This window comes from Venturia canescens, chromosome 9 (assembly GCF_019457755.1).
Source record: "Venturia canescens isolate UGA chromosome 9, ASM1945775v1, whole genome shotgun sequence".
Classification (NCBI taxonomy): Eukaryota; Metazoa; Arthropoda; class Insecta; order Hymenoptera; family Ichneumonidae; genus Venturia; species Venturia canescens.
The window spans coordinates 13592154-13610540 of record NC_057429.1 but is presented as its reverse complement, the minus strand read 5'-3'; the positions used below and the strand labels follow the sequence as shown (position 1 = coordinate 13610540).

The 18387-nt window shown below is 44.5% G+C and overlaps 1 protein-coding gene across 10 annotated transcripts in view; it reads left to right on the top strand.

Annotated features, from left to right (window-relative positions):
- Positions 1-18387, top strand: part of FoxP (forkhead box P) — a 210710-nt gene that overhangs the window by 85892 nt on the left and 106431 nt on the right. For all 10 annotated transcript variants that reach the window (XM_043427806.1, XM_043427808.1, XM_043427805.1 and 7 more), the window contains one exon: positions 546-653. In XM_043427806.1, the coding sequence (XP_043283741.1) occupies positions 546-653 (108 nt within the window). The remainder of the gene's footprint in view (positions 1-545; positions 654-18387) is intronic.

Here is an 18387-nt window from a genome sequence, read left to right as displayed (position 1 = left end):
TCGGAGCGGACGTGAGACTGGGAGGGGGAGAGGGTGCTTCGGCTGGTCCAACCCGAAGACGAAGCGTTCTCATTATACCGCATGATTTACGTCCGCGTGGGCCACCGTCGCCGTGCACGGAGAGAGCTTTTCTTCGCACTCCAAAAGATCTTTCTAGGTTAGAAGTGAAGTTAAAAGAAAAATAAGGCTTATGGGGTGTAAAGTCCTCCGAGGGTGGTTCCACTTCAGGTTATATAACTCTGGGAGAATCTCCATCCGCGATATTCCCTTATACGAAAAACACTGAAATATTATGAAAAACGAAAATAAAATCAACAAAAACTTACTGCATCGAGAGAAAGCCATGAGAAATTCACGAGAGGGCTGCCTCCCTTGGGGAAGAGGGGTGGGGTGGGGCGGGGTGGGGGGGGGGGGGGGGCATCGAGGGTCATTTCGTCAACGGAAGTGACAGCAGTTATAGTAGAAAAAAAAGTACTTAATGAAAGAATTGATGAGAACTAAATTGACGACTGATCGTTGAAAGGCCATTGAATAATTTGTTGCAGGGACACATCGGTGAGAGCCCCTTCGACAGCGGTTCCTGGGGAAAAGAACATTTTCAGCCAACGACGGTACCCTGGCAGCTTAATCCGCGCGGCCACGCTCGACCCAGTGTAAGTAGAATTTTTCATTGGTTCCTTCCACCTACTACTCTGGACTCGGTTTTGCTTTCTTGAGCCTGGAAAAAATTTTTATAAAAAAAATAGCGAAATGAGGGAAAATACGTTCGAAGGAGCCTGACGAGTCGAGGTCAGAATTTAGGCAAGACCAACAATATCTTGGATCGTTAAAAAGACAACTACGAAGAACGGCTAGCTCAAAGTCCACTTCTATCGTAACGCCGAAAACGGCTCCGGGGAAGGGGAGAAAGTGGCTCCTATCTGTTGACCATTAAATTTCGTCGTAACAGCCCCATTCGTGGCGCGTTTACAGTCTATTAAACCGCAGGTTAAACGCTCGGAAATCTCCTTCTATACATCTATACGCGTCTGTAGGCGAGAGCCCATACAGAGCCACAGCGAGTCCATTCATGTACCAGCGCTCTTTTCGTAACACACAACCTTTTCTCGCACGTGCTGACTATTCTATATAACCAATCGACGTTTTATTCCCGATTGGTTTGCCCAAGCACGACTTTACCGATCCAGCACTCTCTTAAGTACATCTACAAATTCCTTAAGCACCGTTTTTTTGTGCTCAAATATGTTTTTTTATTCTCGTTTGGTCAGTCGGTTGACAGGTACTTGCGTCATCCTTAAAGGCTCTTTGAATTCACGCCTTATTTACCAGTTTTTAACGAGTTCTCGACACTTTTATCTTCGCTCAGAGAAATATGATATTTTTATGAAAAAATAAACATTCGGAAATTTTGTGAGTTTTTTTTTCGTTTTTTTTTCGTCGATCTTTGTTAAATACAAATTTCGAGAAACACCCGTTTTCTTCGCTACGTTATAAATTCATTTTTATTGTTTGTCGTTAAATGAACTCGAACATTTGCTATTTCGAAAAAAATATTGTGCCGAGGTTACCACACACGACATGATTCTCCCTTTCGATAGCTTATCGCCGAATGAAATAATTGACAAATTGTATTTCAAGAATTGAGGAAAAACATTATCCAGTTGAGCTTTAAAAGGATTTCTCCCCACGCCGGAGTGAAGCCTGGGAAACGATGCTCTTAATCACCCTCGACACAATAAAGTTACGAGCAGGGCATAGCGCAGCAGTAAAGTATAAGAAAGAGCGCAGCGAGAGAATAAAGGAAAGAGGAAGAAGGTCGAAGACGCCAACGACGTCGAAAAAAAGAGTCCGAAATTTGTAATTCCGGCACAATGCGAAGAACAAGGGGTTGGTTTCGTGGCTAGAAAGAGCAGGGCAACTTGTAAGACGGGACAAAAAGAAATCCGGCCTCCCATTGTGAGACGAGAAGGAGAAATGTCCGGTCGACTTTGCATGTCTTTTTATCTCTGTGCCTCTTCGCGTAAAAACTCGAGTAGATTTTTTCTCCTAAGAAACCCATTTTCGCTCCTTCTTTATACTCGGACAATAAAAAAAAAAATGTTCACCGCAAAACTGAGAAAAAATTGCACAAAATCTCACCAACAACGAGAAGTATTAATGAATGGAAAAAAAAAAAAAAAAAAAAACAAATGCAAAAATTGACACGAAGCACGATTATTCAATCAATTTGCAATCCCCACACCTCCGGACCGTTTCCCATAATCGCATAAAAAAATAATTCACCGCCCTTCAACTTTTTTCTATATCCGAAAATCGTCCGAGTCGAAACAGCTATCGAAGTTATAGGACACGTTCATGGAAAAAAAAAAAAAAAAAAAAAAAATACGGAGCTAGTTCCCATCGATTTGAAGTCGAGAGGAAAAAAAATAAGAAAACAGAAAATTTCACAACTTCAACGTACGAGCCCGAGCACTCAACTCCCGAGTCTATAAATGGACTAAAAGAAATGCCACAGGCAGCATAATATCGCACTTTTATCACGCTCAAACAGCCTTATACGTTTCGTTTCTTTTTTGCACACGATATAAAAAACATGCACGCAGTTCAGTTTGTTACCTTAGCACGTTTATTTATCGATTCCTCATGCTGTTTACTAGAACCGTAAGCGCGTGCACAATCGCTCAGGAAACTTTGCACGCGTAAATACATCGAAGTACTACCACATGCATATGCTTCGACAAACTATGCTCGTACATTCAGAATATTTATGTATACACATTCAATAGTTTAAACAAGTCTATTGTAATAAGCGCTCGAAGTAGCAAAAGGTGTAAACTTACAGTCAAGAAACTAGCATTATGCTGCGATCGGTTTTCTCGGATGCTGACAAATGCTCAACGTTACCTTACCCCTTCTCCATTTTACCTACCACATCCTCCCGCTGCTGCTGCTGCTGCTGCTGTTCATACAATGACACATGTATTTTTACCTCCACATTGTAATAATAAATCGACACTGCTTACCTCTGGTGCGTGTCACTTTTCTCGCAGCATTTCATTCTCGAACGATTATTCGTACGAATACGTGCCACACTATCAAATGGGTATGTATACCCACACAAAAATTATCCCATTTCATGCACAACTTCTCTCCAACTTCAAACTCGTCGATGAGATCATACAGCAGATTTGTACTAATCGTTGACTGCTGGTATTTCGGATGACTAATTCGTTAGCTTTATTATTCTTGGCGTATCATTTTTTCTGATTTTATATATGGAATGATTTATGATCGAGAAATTTTAATGGATTTTTCCATTTTTTATGAATACAGACGAATTTTGATCATCTGCAGCAGTGTTTTGGTCGAAACTTTCAGAAGGGAATTTAGGCTATATTCGCATGGGAGGGGAAAACTTCCGCGTGTATAAAATTACCGATTAACTGAAAATCGCCAATCTTTGACGAGAATTTGTAGCGATTGGTCTCGAGGCAATGAAGCCTCGAATTTGTAACTTCTAAAATAAACTTATCGTTAACTTGTTGTAAAAGTATCGAGTTGGAGTTCAACTCTTCTTGGCCTTAATGCCTTAAATACTCGTCCCGATAACTCGTCCCCTCGTGACGGTTTTCACGGGCACGACAGCTGGATGGAAGGGAAAAACGCTTTCATTATTTAAATTCCAAACACTTTCGATTGCGGGGAACGTTAGTTTAAAAAAAAGATGATTTCAACGTTTATATTTCTGAATGTGAATGTCAAAGAGCGAAAAATCGTTGACACTTACTGAAGTAGACTTTTATTTGAGCTGAGAATTCGCGAAGGGCAATGCGCATTCTCGAAGCAAAGCCCTTACAGTTTTATTACATGCGGGGATGTTATAAATATAAGATATGCAGGACGCAAAGCTCGCTTTCTAGCGAGACTATTTTAATACAAAGTGAGGTGGAAGAGCGGAGGGGCCTTTTTCGTAGAGAAGGGTAAAGTAGAAAGGAGATAGGACTCGAAGGGGAAGAGTAGAAAAGAGAGAAAGAGCAGGAAATAGAGGGATGAAAAGGAAGAAGAAACTGAGTCACAGAAGATCTACTTCTTGATTACAGAACTTTTTACCTAATTACGTAACATTGTTACCATTTACAAAGTCGCGACGATCCCGCTTTCCTTTCCGACTACTAATTAGGAATCTCTCTGCGATTAGTGACGCGCGAACGGGTTTTCTCTTGTTTTTTTTTTTTTTTCTTCTTTTTATTAGAATAAAGTATCAAACTTTTTTCCTTTATTCGTGAGTTTCTTTGGGAAATGCAATTTTCCTGTTTTTCCCCTTATTTTTCTTTTTCACTGTCACTGAATCAATCGCTTGAAATGAAAAAACATTTTAATCACCCGATTTCGCGGATTACGATCAAATTTTCGAGAGCAATCAATCAAAACATTGATAAATGTGTCGATCACGAACGATGATCGAATCCGTCAATAATTCAGTGTAATTAAAATAGCCCATTGAAAAGCTATGTACAGACGTCGCCGGATCGAGGTGGCAACCGGAGCGATTATATCCGAGGTAGAATTTACAGCCGGATATTTTATCGAAAATACGTTAGGTCGCCAGAACTTGGAGGAGGAGGATCCGGGAGGAGGGGATGAGGGCTCGTTGCAAGGATAGTTATTAAGGCGAAAGGAGATGGCGCTTTGAAGGGAGAAAGAAAGCCGAGGGAGGGAGCGAGAGGCCCAGACGTTGCAGACATTAAGACGTCTGGTCCTCGACCTCCGCTCCTCTACCCCATGGGCCACCGGAGCAGCTCGTGTACATATAGAATGTACTAACTTTCTTCCCTGCTTCAACAGACAACAGAGAATTCTGTGCGATTTCTGTTAGAAAAAGATAGTGGCTGGGAGGGGAGGGGGGAGTTTCTACCTCTCATCTTTTCATGCTCCAGTCTCGTTCCCATTCCTTCGTCGCCATCACGCTAGCAGCTAACCTGAGGTGGTTGGAAAGACTCCTCCTCTACAAGCGTCCTCATTGTCCTCTAATTCTCATCTGATCCTCGCATTACGTAATTTTCTCTTTATTATTTTATCATTCCAGGGTTTGTCTCTCCTCGACTCGGCCTCGGCCCGGTCGAGACACACAGACCACCTTCCCCCCCCCCCCCCCCTTGACGCAAGGCTATGTACATACATTTGTTCGTATATTTATATACGTATATGAACGAGCCGGTCTCACCGAGATCCGTACTCAAACTCATCCCGCGCGACGCATACTAATGCATTTTCGCATTTATTAATTATTCCGAGCTAGTTACCGTGGCTTTTCGACCTCACACCCTTCCACCCTCCCAGCACTGTCCCCTCGCCTCGAGCTCACTCCTCGCAGTCTTTACGGTCGCTTCGTACACTCCTTCTCTTTCTCTACATCTCTCTTTCCTTGGCGTTCAACCCCTTAATTCTACTAGCTCTTCCTCAACCCTTACATGCACCTCTGTCTTGTCTCGAACGAGTCTCGCGCGTACCCTTCACCGGTGCTTACGTCCGTGGTAGACTCGCACGTTTTCTTCGCTGTTCCTTTGAAACTCTTGGTCTGCTCTCGCTACAATATGACGTTCTCCAATCACTCCGGATCTCGTATTTCGTATTAAAATCGTCACAGACTTTAAAGTTATTTTTACTAAATCTTTTATTTTATTACGCCGTTATCGGGGCACGTTTCTTTCTGAGAATACGAGATCGTATCCAAGGAAACAAAGCCAAGTCGATTGGCCGTAATAATGATTGTTCGAGTTTTTTATTTTTATTACGGAAATATGCGATACTCTACTTACTGGAAATTGAAACGTTGCTTTCTCCACTTCTTCTTCCAGCCTTCCCCTCGTCGCTGTCCTTCACCCTGACAATCCAATTATACCGGATGTTCTCTCGATAAAAATTATTTCCCGCGCGCGGTATCCAAGAAAAATGTACGAACGAATTATAGCTTGACAAAAGAGTTATTTCGAGGTCTTGCTCGTATTATTGGAAAAACTGACAATCGTTAGTGGTCCGCGTGAGAGTCACAAAGGGGGGATGGTTGCCGGTTTGCTTCTTTTGATCGGAGCTCCGCGGCGGGGTTTCGTGCTGCTGAAACGCATTTACCCGTAGACACGTCCGATATAATATGAATCGTAATTATATACACACGCATATACATATATAGAAGAAGGAAAAGCAGAGCTTGGAGAATTTAATTTCTTTTCAATGCGAGGGGATTCCTTTTCATGGCAATTGCCGATGCTTAATTGGCTCAGCTTTTCTCCGTCGCTGCTGTTGCTGCTCTGACTGGTTCGCTTATGGGAATGACGTTAATTGCAATGAATTTACCATCCCGGGTGTTCGCCAATGCGCTCCGATCCGTTGCTTTTCAGCATGAAACCTCGAGGGGCTCAGCTCCTCGCTCGATGACTCCTGAAAAACTCAGCCCAAATTTCCTACCTCATTTTATTCTCCATTTTATTCATTCCTCTGCTTTCTCACTCACACTCTACAAGCTCGCATTGAATGCTAAACAAAAGCTAATTTATATCCAGAGGTCGCGACTCCCGGAGATCGAGAGATGAATGGCTTTACTCCTTGCATACCAATTGGCCCGTGTCCTAACCGAGTCAGATCTTCCTCCTCTGCTATCACTATGTTCACCCAGTGAATGAATGTATATGTAGACCGAATCAAGAACATCTCGCCAGGTAGTAAGAGCTCGATATAGAGAGTCGACGTTCGAAGATCCGAAGGGATGTTAGCCGCCCCAAGGGAAAGGTGATGCGCCCCTTTTCCAACCCCTCTGTGCATACATGTACACACAGACCTTAGCCTCTTTTCCCAGTGAATCCTTCTTCACGATTACATAGCAAAAAGCAAGCCTCGATCGAGGCAACGACGTGTTGGCGATCCAGAAAGCCCCCTTTATCCCCTTCTCACCCTTTTAATAGCGAACGAATTATCCAAAGTTCTTTTTCCGCTCTCCAACTCTTCTCCGATCTTCCTCCTCCTTCCCTCGAGCACTTCTCTCTAGTTGTGCTCTACGGTCACGTAGCTTAGCCACGAATCCCCAAATTTATCGAGCATATTGAATCGCCGAATGGAATTACACGCCAATATGTGCTCTAAAAGTCGAAACTCCGATTGCCACTGAATCGAAAATGAGCCATTTTTCAATGTTCTCTAAGCAAGTGGCTATGCGGTTCGAATATACGTGGCTGATTCGAGTTTATAAAAAATGAGTTCGTTATTAATTCTAAATTGATTGGAGGGAAATCCTCCTCCAAGGCACGATCATCGATCCTTCTTCATAGATTCTTCAACATCCTGAGCGAATCCCCCTCTCAAGCGATCCCAGTGAGAACCTCCCCTACGAGGACAATCATCCATCCCCTTGAAGGATCCCAAGTTTCAGCTGCGAATCTCCCTTTCTCGACATTGCGGTCTTCAAAATGGTCCAAGGTCTCGCGGCAGCTTTAATAAGTTGTTGAACCCACGAGACCGTTCGATCTTATCGGTGAGGATGAGCCACGTGGAACGAGTGCATTCAGGGATGACATTGAACGCGTTCTTGTAACAATAGGAGCCCCCCGTTCGAAGAATTTTCATAGAAACTAAAGTCGTCCGGTTGAAAACAGTGGAACAGGATGAAAGAAAGTCGAGAAAATAAAATTACGAACGTGCCTCACAGAAGCCTGTTGATTCAGGGGTTGTACCGTTTTGATGCGCATCCACGCAGCGGCTAAACGAGATGGGAAACATCGTCTGGCTTGGCGTTGAACTTTCTCGATACACAAGGCAACATAGCAACACCGGGGCTAAAGCACAACAAGTGGGAGGGGGATGAAAAGGTGGTGGATGAAGGGTGGAAAGCCCGATAAATATATATACAAGTATATAAACTGTACTGCGGAGAGAAGCGCGCGTCGCTGAAGCTCCACGTGCTTTTCGTCCGAGCCCTCCTTCAATCGTCCTCGTTCATCTCCCGTATACGTAGACTCACGCTTCTGTTACCTGTCATCCCATTTTTTCGCTGCTCCCATTTCCATTTACACCTTTGTATTGTGGAACGAACGAGCATGCAATTCGACATTAGTCAAAATTCAATCAAACCTCACTTTTGGGCTGCTGATATTTCAGTCTGGTCCTCACGAATATTAATGATCGTTTGACTTTCTTTAGAGGATAAAATATTAATTGAACTTACAAAATCAATGGAGGTTTATTGAAACGTTGTTAAAACCGGCAAAACGCTTAATCGAGTCAAAAAGTTGATGACGTCGGAGATCGAAAACCGAACAATTAGGGATTTCATTATTCTAGCAAGTATGAAGTACAAACGATTCATCAAATAATATCGTCCTTCAATAATTACTGCACTACGCAACATTACACACAAGTATAATGATTAATAATTGAAGTGAATAATTCGGTGATTAGTAATGCCCACAGTTACTATATTCGAGGTGTTTTCAGACTAGAAATTCGAGCGTGTCATCATGTTGTTCTGATGAGCTAGATATACAGAGGAGCAGAGTTAAACTCTAACAAGCGTGTGCTAATATGCTTCCTGCCATCTTCGGAGTTTCCCCTACGTCTTATACGTGCTTTCAGGGCGTTGTTGTATTCCTTACACGATGTCTTGTTTCCACAAGACCTACATGCATACCCACGCATGTCGATAATTAGGGAGTTAATGAAGCCACGTTGTTCAAATACACGTGGCTGCTCTGTTATTGTGTAAATAGTTTGGGAAAGACGCGGCTTTACATAATTATTCCTGGAGTCAACGATTCTGAAACAACATCTTTGAATGATTGTGATTCAGTCGTTTGTCAAGCATCTGAAAAATAAAGAGTTTAAAAAAAATAAAAAATTTAACAATTTAGGCAAACGTCCATTCTTCGTTTCTTTTTATTTTAAAAGCACAATCGAATGGGTTTAACAAAAGCTGCGACCGTTTGAGCATTTTTATTGAATTTTGGAAAATTCGAATTGGTTTTCCACCGAAAACATCGGTGGGAAGGTACTGCGTATAAAAAATTTCGAAAATTCAAAGTTTGGTTCGATGAAAAATTGTGAAGTATTATTGAAGTGATAAACGAGTGTTCTGAGTGCATATTAAGTAGTGCGATTGGAGTTTCTGCATGATGTTTCGTTTTCATTTTTCATAGTGACAAACAGTGGAGAGAATATGCGACGGTAAGAACTTCCACTCGTACTTGATACTTTTTCAAACATTTAAGTGAGTATGTTCACGTCCCAAGGCTGCGGAAACAGTGTACGAGACATCGGGACAAAAAATGTTCGTAGTTGTCGCGGATGTGTGGATCGAAGGCTCGAAACGACTTTTTTTTCCTTACATGACGTCCATAATCGGTCGTCTTCGGGGTTTATGTTCGAAGAGCAGTAAATCTGGCCAGTTCTATAAACCATTTGAATACGCGGAGCTCGTAAAAAATCCCCGGAGGTTGCGTAAAGTATAGGGAAAAAAGGGTCTAAGAAAAATTTCATAGTTTGATTGAATATCACATTTTTGCAGACAATAAAACGTCAGCCGAAGATAAATTTCGCATCGCTCCGCGTTGTCCACTTTGAGTACGTGTTTAATCTTTTTTTCTCTCATTCTCGTTATCAGTCAACGCTGCAAAAGCGCGCGAGGCATCGAATTTTTTTCCGCGAATCAAAATAGAGTCATTCGGACTTGTTATCCCTGCGTCAATTTAATTTTTTTTCAAAAAATTCGTCATCATTGTATACAGTAACGTGAATAAGTCTCGCCGTTCTCGTGATTACAATTTACAGCCTGCGGCACAATAAAATTCTAAATTTCCCGTGCAACCGTCGAAATGCCCCAAAATCGTAACGCGCGAACGTCGTCATATTTCGTGCAAAAGTATCTCCGCGTATACACCTACGATCGAACTCGTGCACTCGACGAAAGTCGTAAGAGATGAAGAAAGAAAAGAAACTATAAAAAATGGAGAGATCCGGGGATGCACCGTGCGATCTCGACGTTCACAAAATGTACGTACATCAGTAACCACACGATGGAAAAAAAAAAGCAGAAAAAACACTGACACACGTATAGAATTAGTCAGTTTGAGTCAGAAGCAGCGTTGTAGTTCGAAGCGAAGCTTCGCAAGAGGAAACAGAGAAAGGGATGGGTCGTATACTAAAATACATAGATAGATATCCGCAGAAGAAGCAAAGTGTGGTTCCGTCAAGATGTATAGGAAGATATACATAACGCGTATACCAAAAAGTATGTATGTACGTACCTGTTGTACATATGTACCTTAGTACATACTCGTATATTACGAGAGAGGGAGAGGGATAGAGTGAGAGAGGGTAATTGAGGATGAGAGAGTAGAGAGGGCCGAGTGTAGGCGGATCGAGCTGAAATTCCGTTGGAGGGCGTGTCCTTTCCCCGTTCTGGTATCTGTCTGGGAGCGGTGGCGGGTGGCAGGTGCGAAGGTGCGCGTAGAGTAGCTTGTATTCACCGGAAAGAGTATCGTACTCGCTGACCACGCCTTCTAGGTACGTTTCGTATATACACTTTAGTATACGTGCGAATACGTGGATGTGTTCGGTGTAGGATCAAATGTGCGCCGACGAGCAGCGTCAGCTACCAAGTAGCGGAGCAAAACCAGGGGGTATATCTATGTATATCTACGTGGAATATAATAACTGAAATTGTCGTGTGTGTGTGTGTGTGTGTGTGTGTGTGTGTGTGGGAGAAGACACGGTGAACGTCGTCGACGTCTAGGACGCGAGAAGACGAGGAAAACGCTTCATACTCTTCATACACGTATACAAGCGATATCCGTTCCCTCTTAGCCTCTCCGGCGCGTCGCGACCCCCGCCCCTCTCCCACTGATCTCCTCGGACGACGTCCCAGCATCCCGATAGGCTGCCTCCCCGGCGTCCGATCTCCCTCTCACTCGCTCTCCATCTTTCTCGTTCTCAATCAAGCCGCTCGAATCTTTCACTTCTTCAAGCACTATCTGCAACTCCGCTTCGTCTCCGTTCTCCGTATGCACACACGCACACACACGCTGACGTGCTCGTTCCCACATGTACCCGCGGTCCACACACCATTCGCTTCTTTCTCACCGCTTCCCCCTCTCTCTCTCTCTCTCTCTCTCACACACACACGTTCTCCGGCACTCTCGACACCCAGCCGGAGACCAACACAGACTCCCACGGATCGTGGAAGAAGCCGCGGCAAACCGGCCTCAGGATCCGACGAAGAAAAGATCCTACTCGCCTACGTGTCCTCTGCCCCCTTCTTCGTCTATTTTACTCCCCTCGCTCTCTCCTCTTTGCCAACCTCCTCCATCGGAAGCTCGCGCCTTCTTCGCGTCTCCGTACCTTCAACGACTACCCTTCCCTGCGCTCCCTTCGCCGCTGTCATCCACCGTTTCCACGCGGAGTCAACGTACTCGTTTCATACCTTCCAACGGTTCTTCAGCTCCTCGCCTGACTCCGCTTCAACGTCCATTTTATCTTTCTCTCCTTTCCTCTCCCTCCCAACAGGATATGCACATCTTTTCCTGACAAAGTTTCTCCTTAAACCCCACGCCTCTCGTCCCCCCCTGGAATGCCAGCAGGAGGCTGGATCATTTCATCCTTGTAGCTCGTGCAAACTTGCAACGTTCTTACTTTGTGCTTCGGCCTGCAACAGCCCCCCTCCCGCCTCGATTCCCAACCCTCGCAGCATCCGCGTTTTCCATAGGTGTCCTTGCCTCTGGAATTCCTGGATTCTTACGACCCCCGGGAAGCCTCTAATGTGTCACACTCGCTGCATGCTCTCCGGTGCTCGTTTGCGAGATAAATAATTGTTACGTCCCCGAAGCTGGAAGCAGGATCGAATAAAGCCTGCTCGAATAACTCGTGTGCAATTAAACAACTCGCGAGCACGATATATTTACCAACGAAAGACATCAACAACGTCAAGATGCCCGTCTCCGAGTCAGATCCCCGTCCTCGCCGAGACGCTTCGTCTCGTCCCAAGCAACCATCAACTCCAGGTCGGCCATTTTGGATGCCGACCTCCGCCCAAGCCGCCCCTTCCAAAGCCCTCCTACGTCCCCCGCAGAAATCCTTCTGCAACGGCGGCTTGGAAGCTTGAGCTTGCGCTATATTGCTGCACTGCAATGCACGCCGGGCTACAATGTCGCCAAGAGCCCGAGAAGATACGAGGATTCCCGTGGGGCTCGCCATATTCTCTTGCATATATACAAGCCTGTGCATATACATACACTTATATATACGCGTCGTCTTTAGCCTTGTTGAACTATAACTCTCCGAGGATGGCACTGGCAGCTATTACCTCGGCTCTTCTAAGGCATTACGGCATTTGCGAGGTGGAATGGAACGCGGGAGAGGAAGCGAGACATTTTGAGGCACCGGCAGCAGAAAGATCGAGACTCTAGAGGCAAAACCGGAGGGAACGGATGAGACTAACGCCCAACCTCGTATATATGTGTCGTTGCTTAAGGTGCTCAAACCTATATACACGGATCGCAAGACTTCACGGTTTAGGTGAGGTGATGTATTGAGATCCCATTGTATCCACGGAATCCCCCAAAGATTGCCAAACGACCCTCCTCCTCCTCCTCCTCCTGGAACTCCTGCCCATTCTTCCCATGCTCCTGCAAGCCCCTCACATGCTTTACAAGCCCCTGCCAATAATACGTCACCAGCGCTATAATATCCGAGTCTAGAGTACCACGTCGAGCGACCTTCCACGGATACTCAACCCCACTGTATTCACATTTCATCTAAATTTTTCTTCCTATCTTTGTTCTTTAGATATTTATTTTCCAATAAATTTGCTGCAATTCATCTCGATGCGACGTTGAATTTTTCGTGATGCAGGTTTTTTGAATCTAAATCGCCATAGACATCGACGCAAACACCCTCAAACTTTTTGTCGCTCCGGAGCAGTTGTGTCAGCATGACATTACGCGGAGTGTTATCAGTTGCGCATCGTCCAGGGGGAATTGGATGTGGAAAGAGAGATGCAGTCGAGTTCTCCAATTCTCAGGCAAAAACCAAAGTTTCTCGATCCCTCGAGGCTTAAACTCCAACCGGACGTCCCAGGAATTCAAATTTTTCGTTCTCTCCCGTGTACATACAAAGGTACATGTATACTTGGGTTTGTCTACTCTCGAAGACTAACTGTCCGACTGGGTGGAATAGCAATCTTTATTATTTCAACGACTCTGAGGACGGAACACACCGAGTTCCCTTCACCTTTGTCACGAAGCTTTTCGTCCCCACCTGTGAACACTGCCAAGCACATTCCAAAGCACTACAACTTGCAGCAACTTTCATCGTGGTTTTCACTTGTTCATTGGTCTCGGTTGGAAAAATTTGGAGACGTTGCAGCCACGGTACGATTGGTGGGTGCCAACGACTTTGGTCACAAGTTTTTCGAAGCACTCGCCAAACTTTTTGTCTCTCAGAAACTGCCAAATTTTTCAGATAATTGGATGCTTTTCGAGGTTTTTCTGCATGAGATAGCGATGATCGGATAGCCGGAAAGTTTCTTTTCGTATGACGCACACGCTGTGCTGATAATAAATTAATCTCGAACTCTCTGTTACCCAGTGATTATCGTTCAATCGGCGACATTTAAGCCCCGGGAAGCCTCAGTTGTGGATATACGTGGAATCGATTTCCTCTCGTGTGGTTCATGTTTCGTGAGGGAGTAATGCGACTGTCAGGTGACTCGAATAATCGGGGGAGAATGACAATTGAAGTTTCTTCTGTTTAAAATGATTCGATACAAGTCCGAATAAATATCGAATGAAATCGAAGATTGGTAATTGCAATAAATTATTCTGGAATTTCCATGTCCACTCGAAGTATCGGAATCTCTTGCTAGCGAGGAATATTTCGTCGATAAACCCGTCAATTTTCACCCTCAAGGATGCGAGGCGTGTAGGATCGAGTGGGCGAAACAAAGAGGAAGAGAAAAGATGGAGCGGCAACGTAGGCGCCATGAAAACGAAGCGATCGGAAATCCCGGAGACATTTATTACGACTTTAACCGGACTTTGTGTTTATTCAGCGAGACTGTTGCTTTCTCGGTTAGCGTTGAAACGAGAACCACGAGACACCCTCAGCGAGTATATCCTGGAAGAGAACGCCGCGCGATTCCTTCCTCGCAAACGCGTTCCCTTCGAAGCTCTTTCCAACCTTTTCTCCGTCGCTATATTTTTTCGTTTTTTCGTTTTTTTTTTTTTTCACTTTACTCATAGTCGGTTCTCGCTTTTTCTCGCCTTTTTTCCTCACTCTATCGCGAAAGTTCGTTCGGTATGCGAAGCACGTACTGTGACCAACCCCCTTTCAACCCTCCCCCAAGCTTTTTGAGATACCCGCACTCCGCCAAGCTCGAGCCGAGGTCTCGCTCTTCCGGCCTGTCCCCAGTCCAACCGAATTTCAACCCCTGTCGCCCTCCACCGACCACCAGCTTCGGCTCATGATATCCACCCCCGCCGTATAACGCCGGGAATCTTTCACTTTATCCGTCCTGGACACCGATCCACCCTTCTATTCGAATATCGTTCACGCGCCCACGGAATCTCGCTGGGGACTGTGACGGAAACCCGTGCCCTGTCACTCTATTTTCTATTTTTACTTTTTCTTCAACTTTCTCCCTTTCGCACTCCAAAGAGACTCAAACTCTTTGCAGTGATTGGCTTCAGAGATGAAGATTAAATTCAATATTTTTTTCCGGCCTCAAACATCAGGTTTTTCAACCATCGATGAATGGTCGATGAGTCACCATTGGACGTGGAGTTGTCATCATGGATGGGCAACATATTCGAAGTTCATTCGAGCCGATTCGAGCGAATTAATTATCATAACTTTCGTAGGCGTTTTATCAGCGAGACGATTTTTTTTCTCCAGATTTTCAAAAGACGATTTCAATGTGACTTCTATTAAGATACGAAGTTCAAATTCGTTTTATCGTCTTTTTACGTCCCCGCACTCTGAGGCCCGAGAACCTTCCGTGACCACGAATACGGACATTGAATGTTTTCGCCAACATCAAACGCGTCACCCTGCCCGAGATTCAAGCTCTTCGAATTCTCTCCACTCTTCCTCCAGATCCTACCGTGATTTTTCCTTCCCATTTTTGACCGTACATTTCCTCGCTTCTCCCCTCTGCGTCTCTCACGTTTGACCTGCTATACGACGAGATTTAACCAAATCCGACACTTGGCGACTACATTTTTTTTTTAGAACTTGCTCACGTACGCGCACTCTCTTCGATTCTTGGACTGCTTTTCTAATTCTCGGTTTAACGAAAATGACGAAATCATAAAAAATGAAAAAAAAAAAAAAAAAAACGAGAAACAGAAATCGAGCTCAAGACTCCTCACAACGGTGAATAAAGCGTTTGGAAAAGTCCTCGATTATTTATATATCGACGAAGAAATTCTTAATTATTTCCTCTTCACGGCGTGTTTATCTTTCACCCTGGTTGTTTCGTGAACGATTTCGAGGCAGGTCGCAGCGTTCACGGGGCCCTTCCGCAAATACGCCACTTGAAAACTTCCTTATCCCGTGCGCAGTTCCTTTCCTTGTTGATCCTTTGCCTCATTCTGTCTGTGCCTGGTTGCTCGAGACGTTTTTTCCTCAGGAGCATACCAGTCGAAACAAAGTGAAGACAAACGCTCACAATTGGCACATGAAATTTAAAGAAGTCTTTTCTCCATCGAGCTCCGATGGATGCTGGAAATATAAAACGAGAAGAGTATCAAGGAGGGAGTCTCTTCACTCAACATACCCACGGCGTTCGAGCCCTTATTCTTTTCTCTTTCCTTCCACCTCGATGAAAATTTACATTTCCTCCCTTTCCTCGTTCCCTCCTCTTCCATCCCTCATTCCACCCACGCTCTTACGTTCGAAACTGTCTGTTTATCTCGCTTTCTTTTTAAAGAGTCGCGCGCTACGCTCGTAGCCTCTTGCAATGTCTTGAAACCGCCCCTATCACCCCTCGGCGTTCGAGCCCCGCTCCAACTTTTTCTCTCTCCTTCAAGACCCAAACCCTCTCAGCTCAGAAGCATTTTCTAGCTCTCAATTCCTCCTCTCCACCTACTTTCCGTTATATTCGTACCACTCTCATTCCATCAAACCCGCAGTGCCTCATCTTTCGGCTGATACAGAGACAATCCACCATTTACGTGCTGGGATTACACTCCGTTGGACGATAATCGAAAATATGCCTTCGAACAAACCTACCGAATTATTATCGCCGTCTCCCGCGACCCCGACACCCTTTTCGTTAGTTCATCAATTACGTCACCGCACTTTCATCGCTCGCATGATTCATTGACTGCTTTTATTTTAAATATTTTTCATCCTGAAATTTACTTTAATTTCGAAACTAACAAAATTTGAAGTATCAGCCGAGTGAGCAGAGAAGAATCGTGTTACGGTATATACGGGATACCATTCGGTGGGCTTAAGACCCCCTCGAGAAAAAATAAAGAGCAATAGCGAATATAAGGAGGAAGAAAAAAATCAGAAAGTCTTACTGTGCAGTCAGTATAAACCGAAAAGGATCAACGTTAGTGGTTGAGCCGGCTATATAATCCTCGGATTCGTAGCTGAAATCAGTACCGTAATTGACGCTATTTTTTCCCGCCCTCACTTTCCTCGATCTCGAGCGAATATCTTAAGTGCTTAGCGTATTTTCGGAAGAGGAAGGAAAAAGCTTGGGATCTTCCGCGGTACGCGGAGTGTAATCAATGGGGAAATTGAAGCAGAATTTTTGTACAAAACAGTGAATTAAAGATAATTTTCATGAGCAGTTTCATTCGGAGCTACTTTTGTCCGAAAATTCGAAATAAAAAGGATTTCAGAGTAGCCGGTGAGTGTTGATTTTCGTCGGAGAGACGTCGAGGCAATGAAAATTATTTCGTTGATACACCGCACCCTCCTCGCTCTTGCCGCACCCTTGAGTCGCGATCCACCGAGTTTCGGATTGAAAGGACCGCGGTCTCTGTTTGACGAGACGTGATAATTGGAGATTTAAAGAAAGAAACGAGCGGGCGAGGAAAAAAATAAAATATCTCGGAAGGTTGAAGGAGCGGAGGATGAAGGAAATAAAGTGTGATCTCTGTGCCGAGTGTTCCTTGAACGGTGAGAGAATTCTCGAGGGAGATTCTGAGCACAGGCAAGTATGATCCTTCGGTTGGGACTTTTCAAACGGAAGGAAGAAGAGAGCAAGAAAATTGGTGGATAACAAAAAATCTCGTGGAGTAATTCGGTGGTCGATGTGGTTGGGCTCGAGTACAGAGTCAAGGTGAGGAAATAAGATGCGATTGCGATTCACCGAAATTCCCGAGGACGCTTTACCCCCGTGAGTACTTCAGAAGAAATTCCCATATTTATGCATACACCTACGGAGCGCAGAAAAATATGGATTTTCTAAAATGCAGCGTCATCAAAAATGCTTCCCCTCCTGTTTAAACTGGGTCATAGAAAAAAATTGCTTCCCTTCGTGAGCCTCAGAAAAATACAAGTGCGAGTTGGAAAAGAGGGAGGGGAAAAAAAGAAGAGGAAGCTCGAGCCAAAAGGACGTGTATAGGGGGATGAACAAAATAAAGGGGGCCACGTGATGTGTCGTGCTCGACTGATAGCTCTCTGCGTGAGCAGGGAAGGAGAAAGGATTCGGTAATTATTCGCGGCACATAAGAAGCAGCATAGGCTTGAAAAATTGCCACCTAATCCTCGAATCGATAGCTCGAAGGTATGTGAGAACAAGGCGATGGAAAAAAAATCGTCGTCGCGAATTCTCTACACACGCACACCGTGCTAGTTCACCATGAGGGTTATCATCCTTGGCCAAGGGGGAAAAGAGGAGAAAGAAAAAGAAGAAGATAGAAAAAGAAGGCCGACCCTTGTTACAGCGAAATCCCCGCGCCCCCTTTTTCACGTTGGGGTAAAAAAGCAACCCTCTCTGCTTTTCACACACCCTTATATCTCGAGTCTTACTTTTCTCCCCACCATTACGTCTCATCGCATTATGAAAATAATGTATCGATATCGTAATAAGGGAATGATTGGATACGTCGACGAGCCAGCACACATACGCAGCGCCATTCTCCATCCCCATCGTTTTAAAGATTGCTATAATACGCATATAAATATTACTCCACCATTGCCATATCCATTACTCATAATGTGCTTATTCGCTCTCGGGAAAATGCCTCTGCTCGATATACGCTTTGTCACATTGTAAAATTTCTGCTCGCGTCACATTAAACATTATTTAAACTATTTCAATTTTTCTGTACCTCTGACTGCGCGAATGCCTCGGAATGCAGTCAGAAAACGACAAGGACGATTATTCTG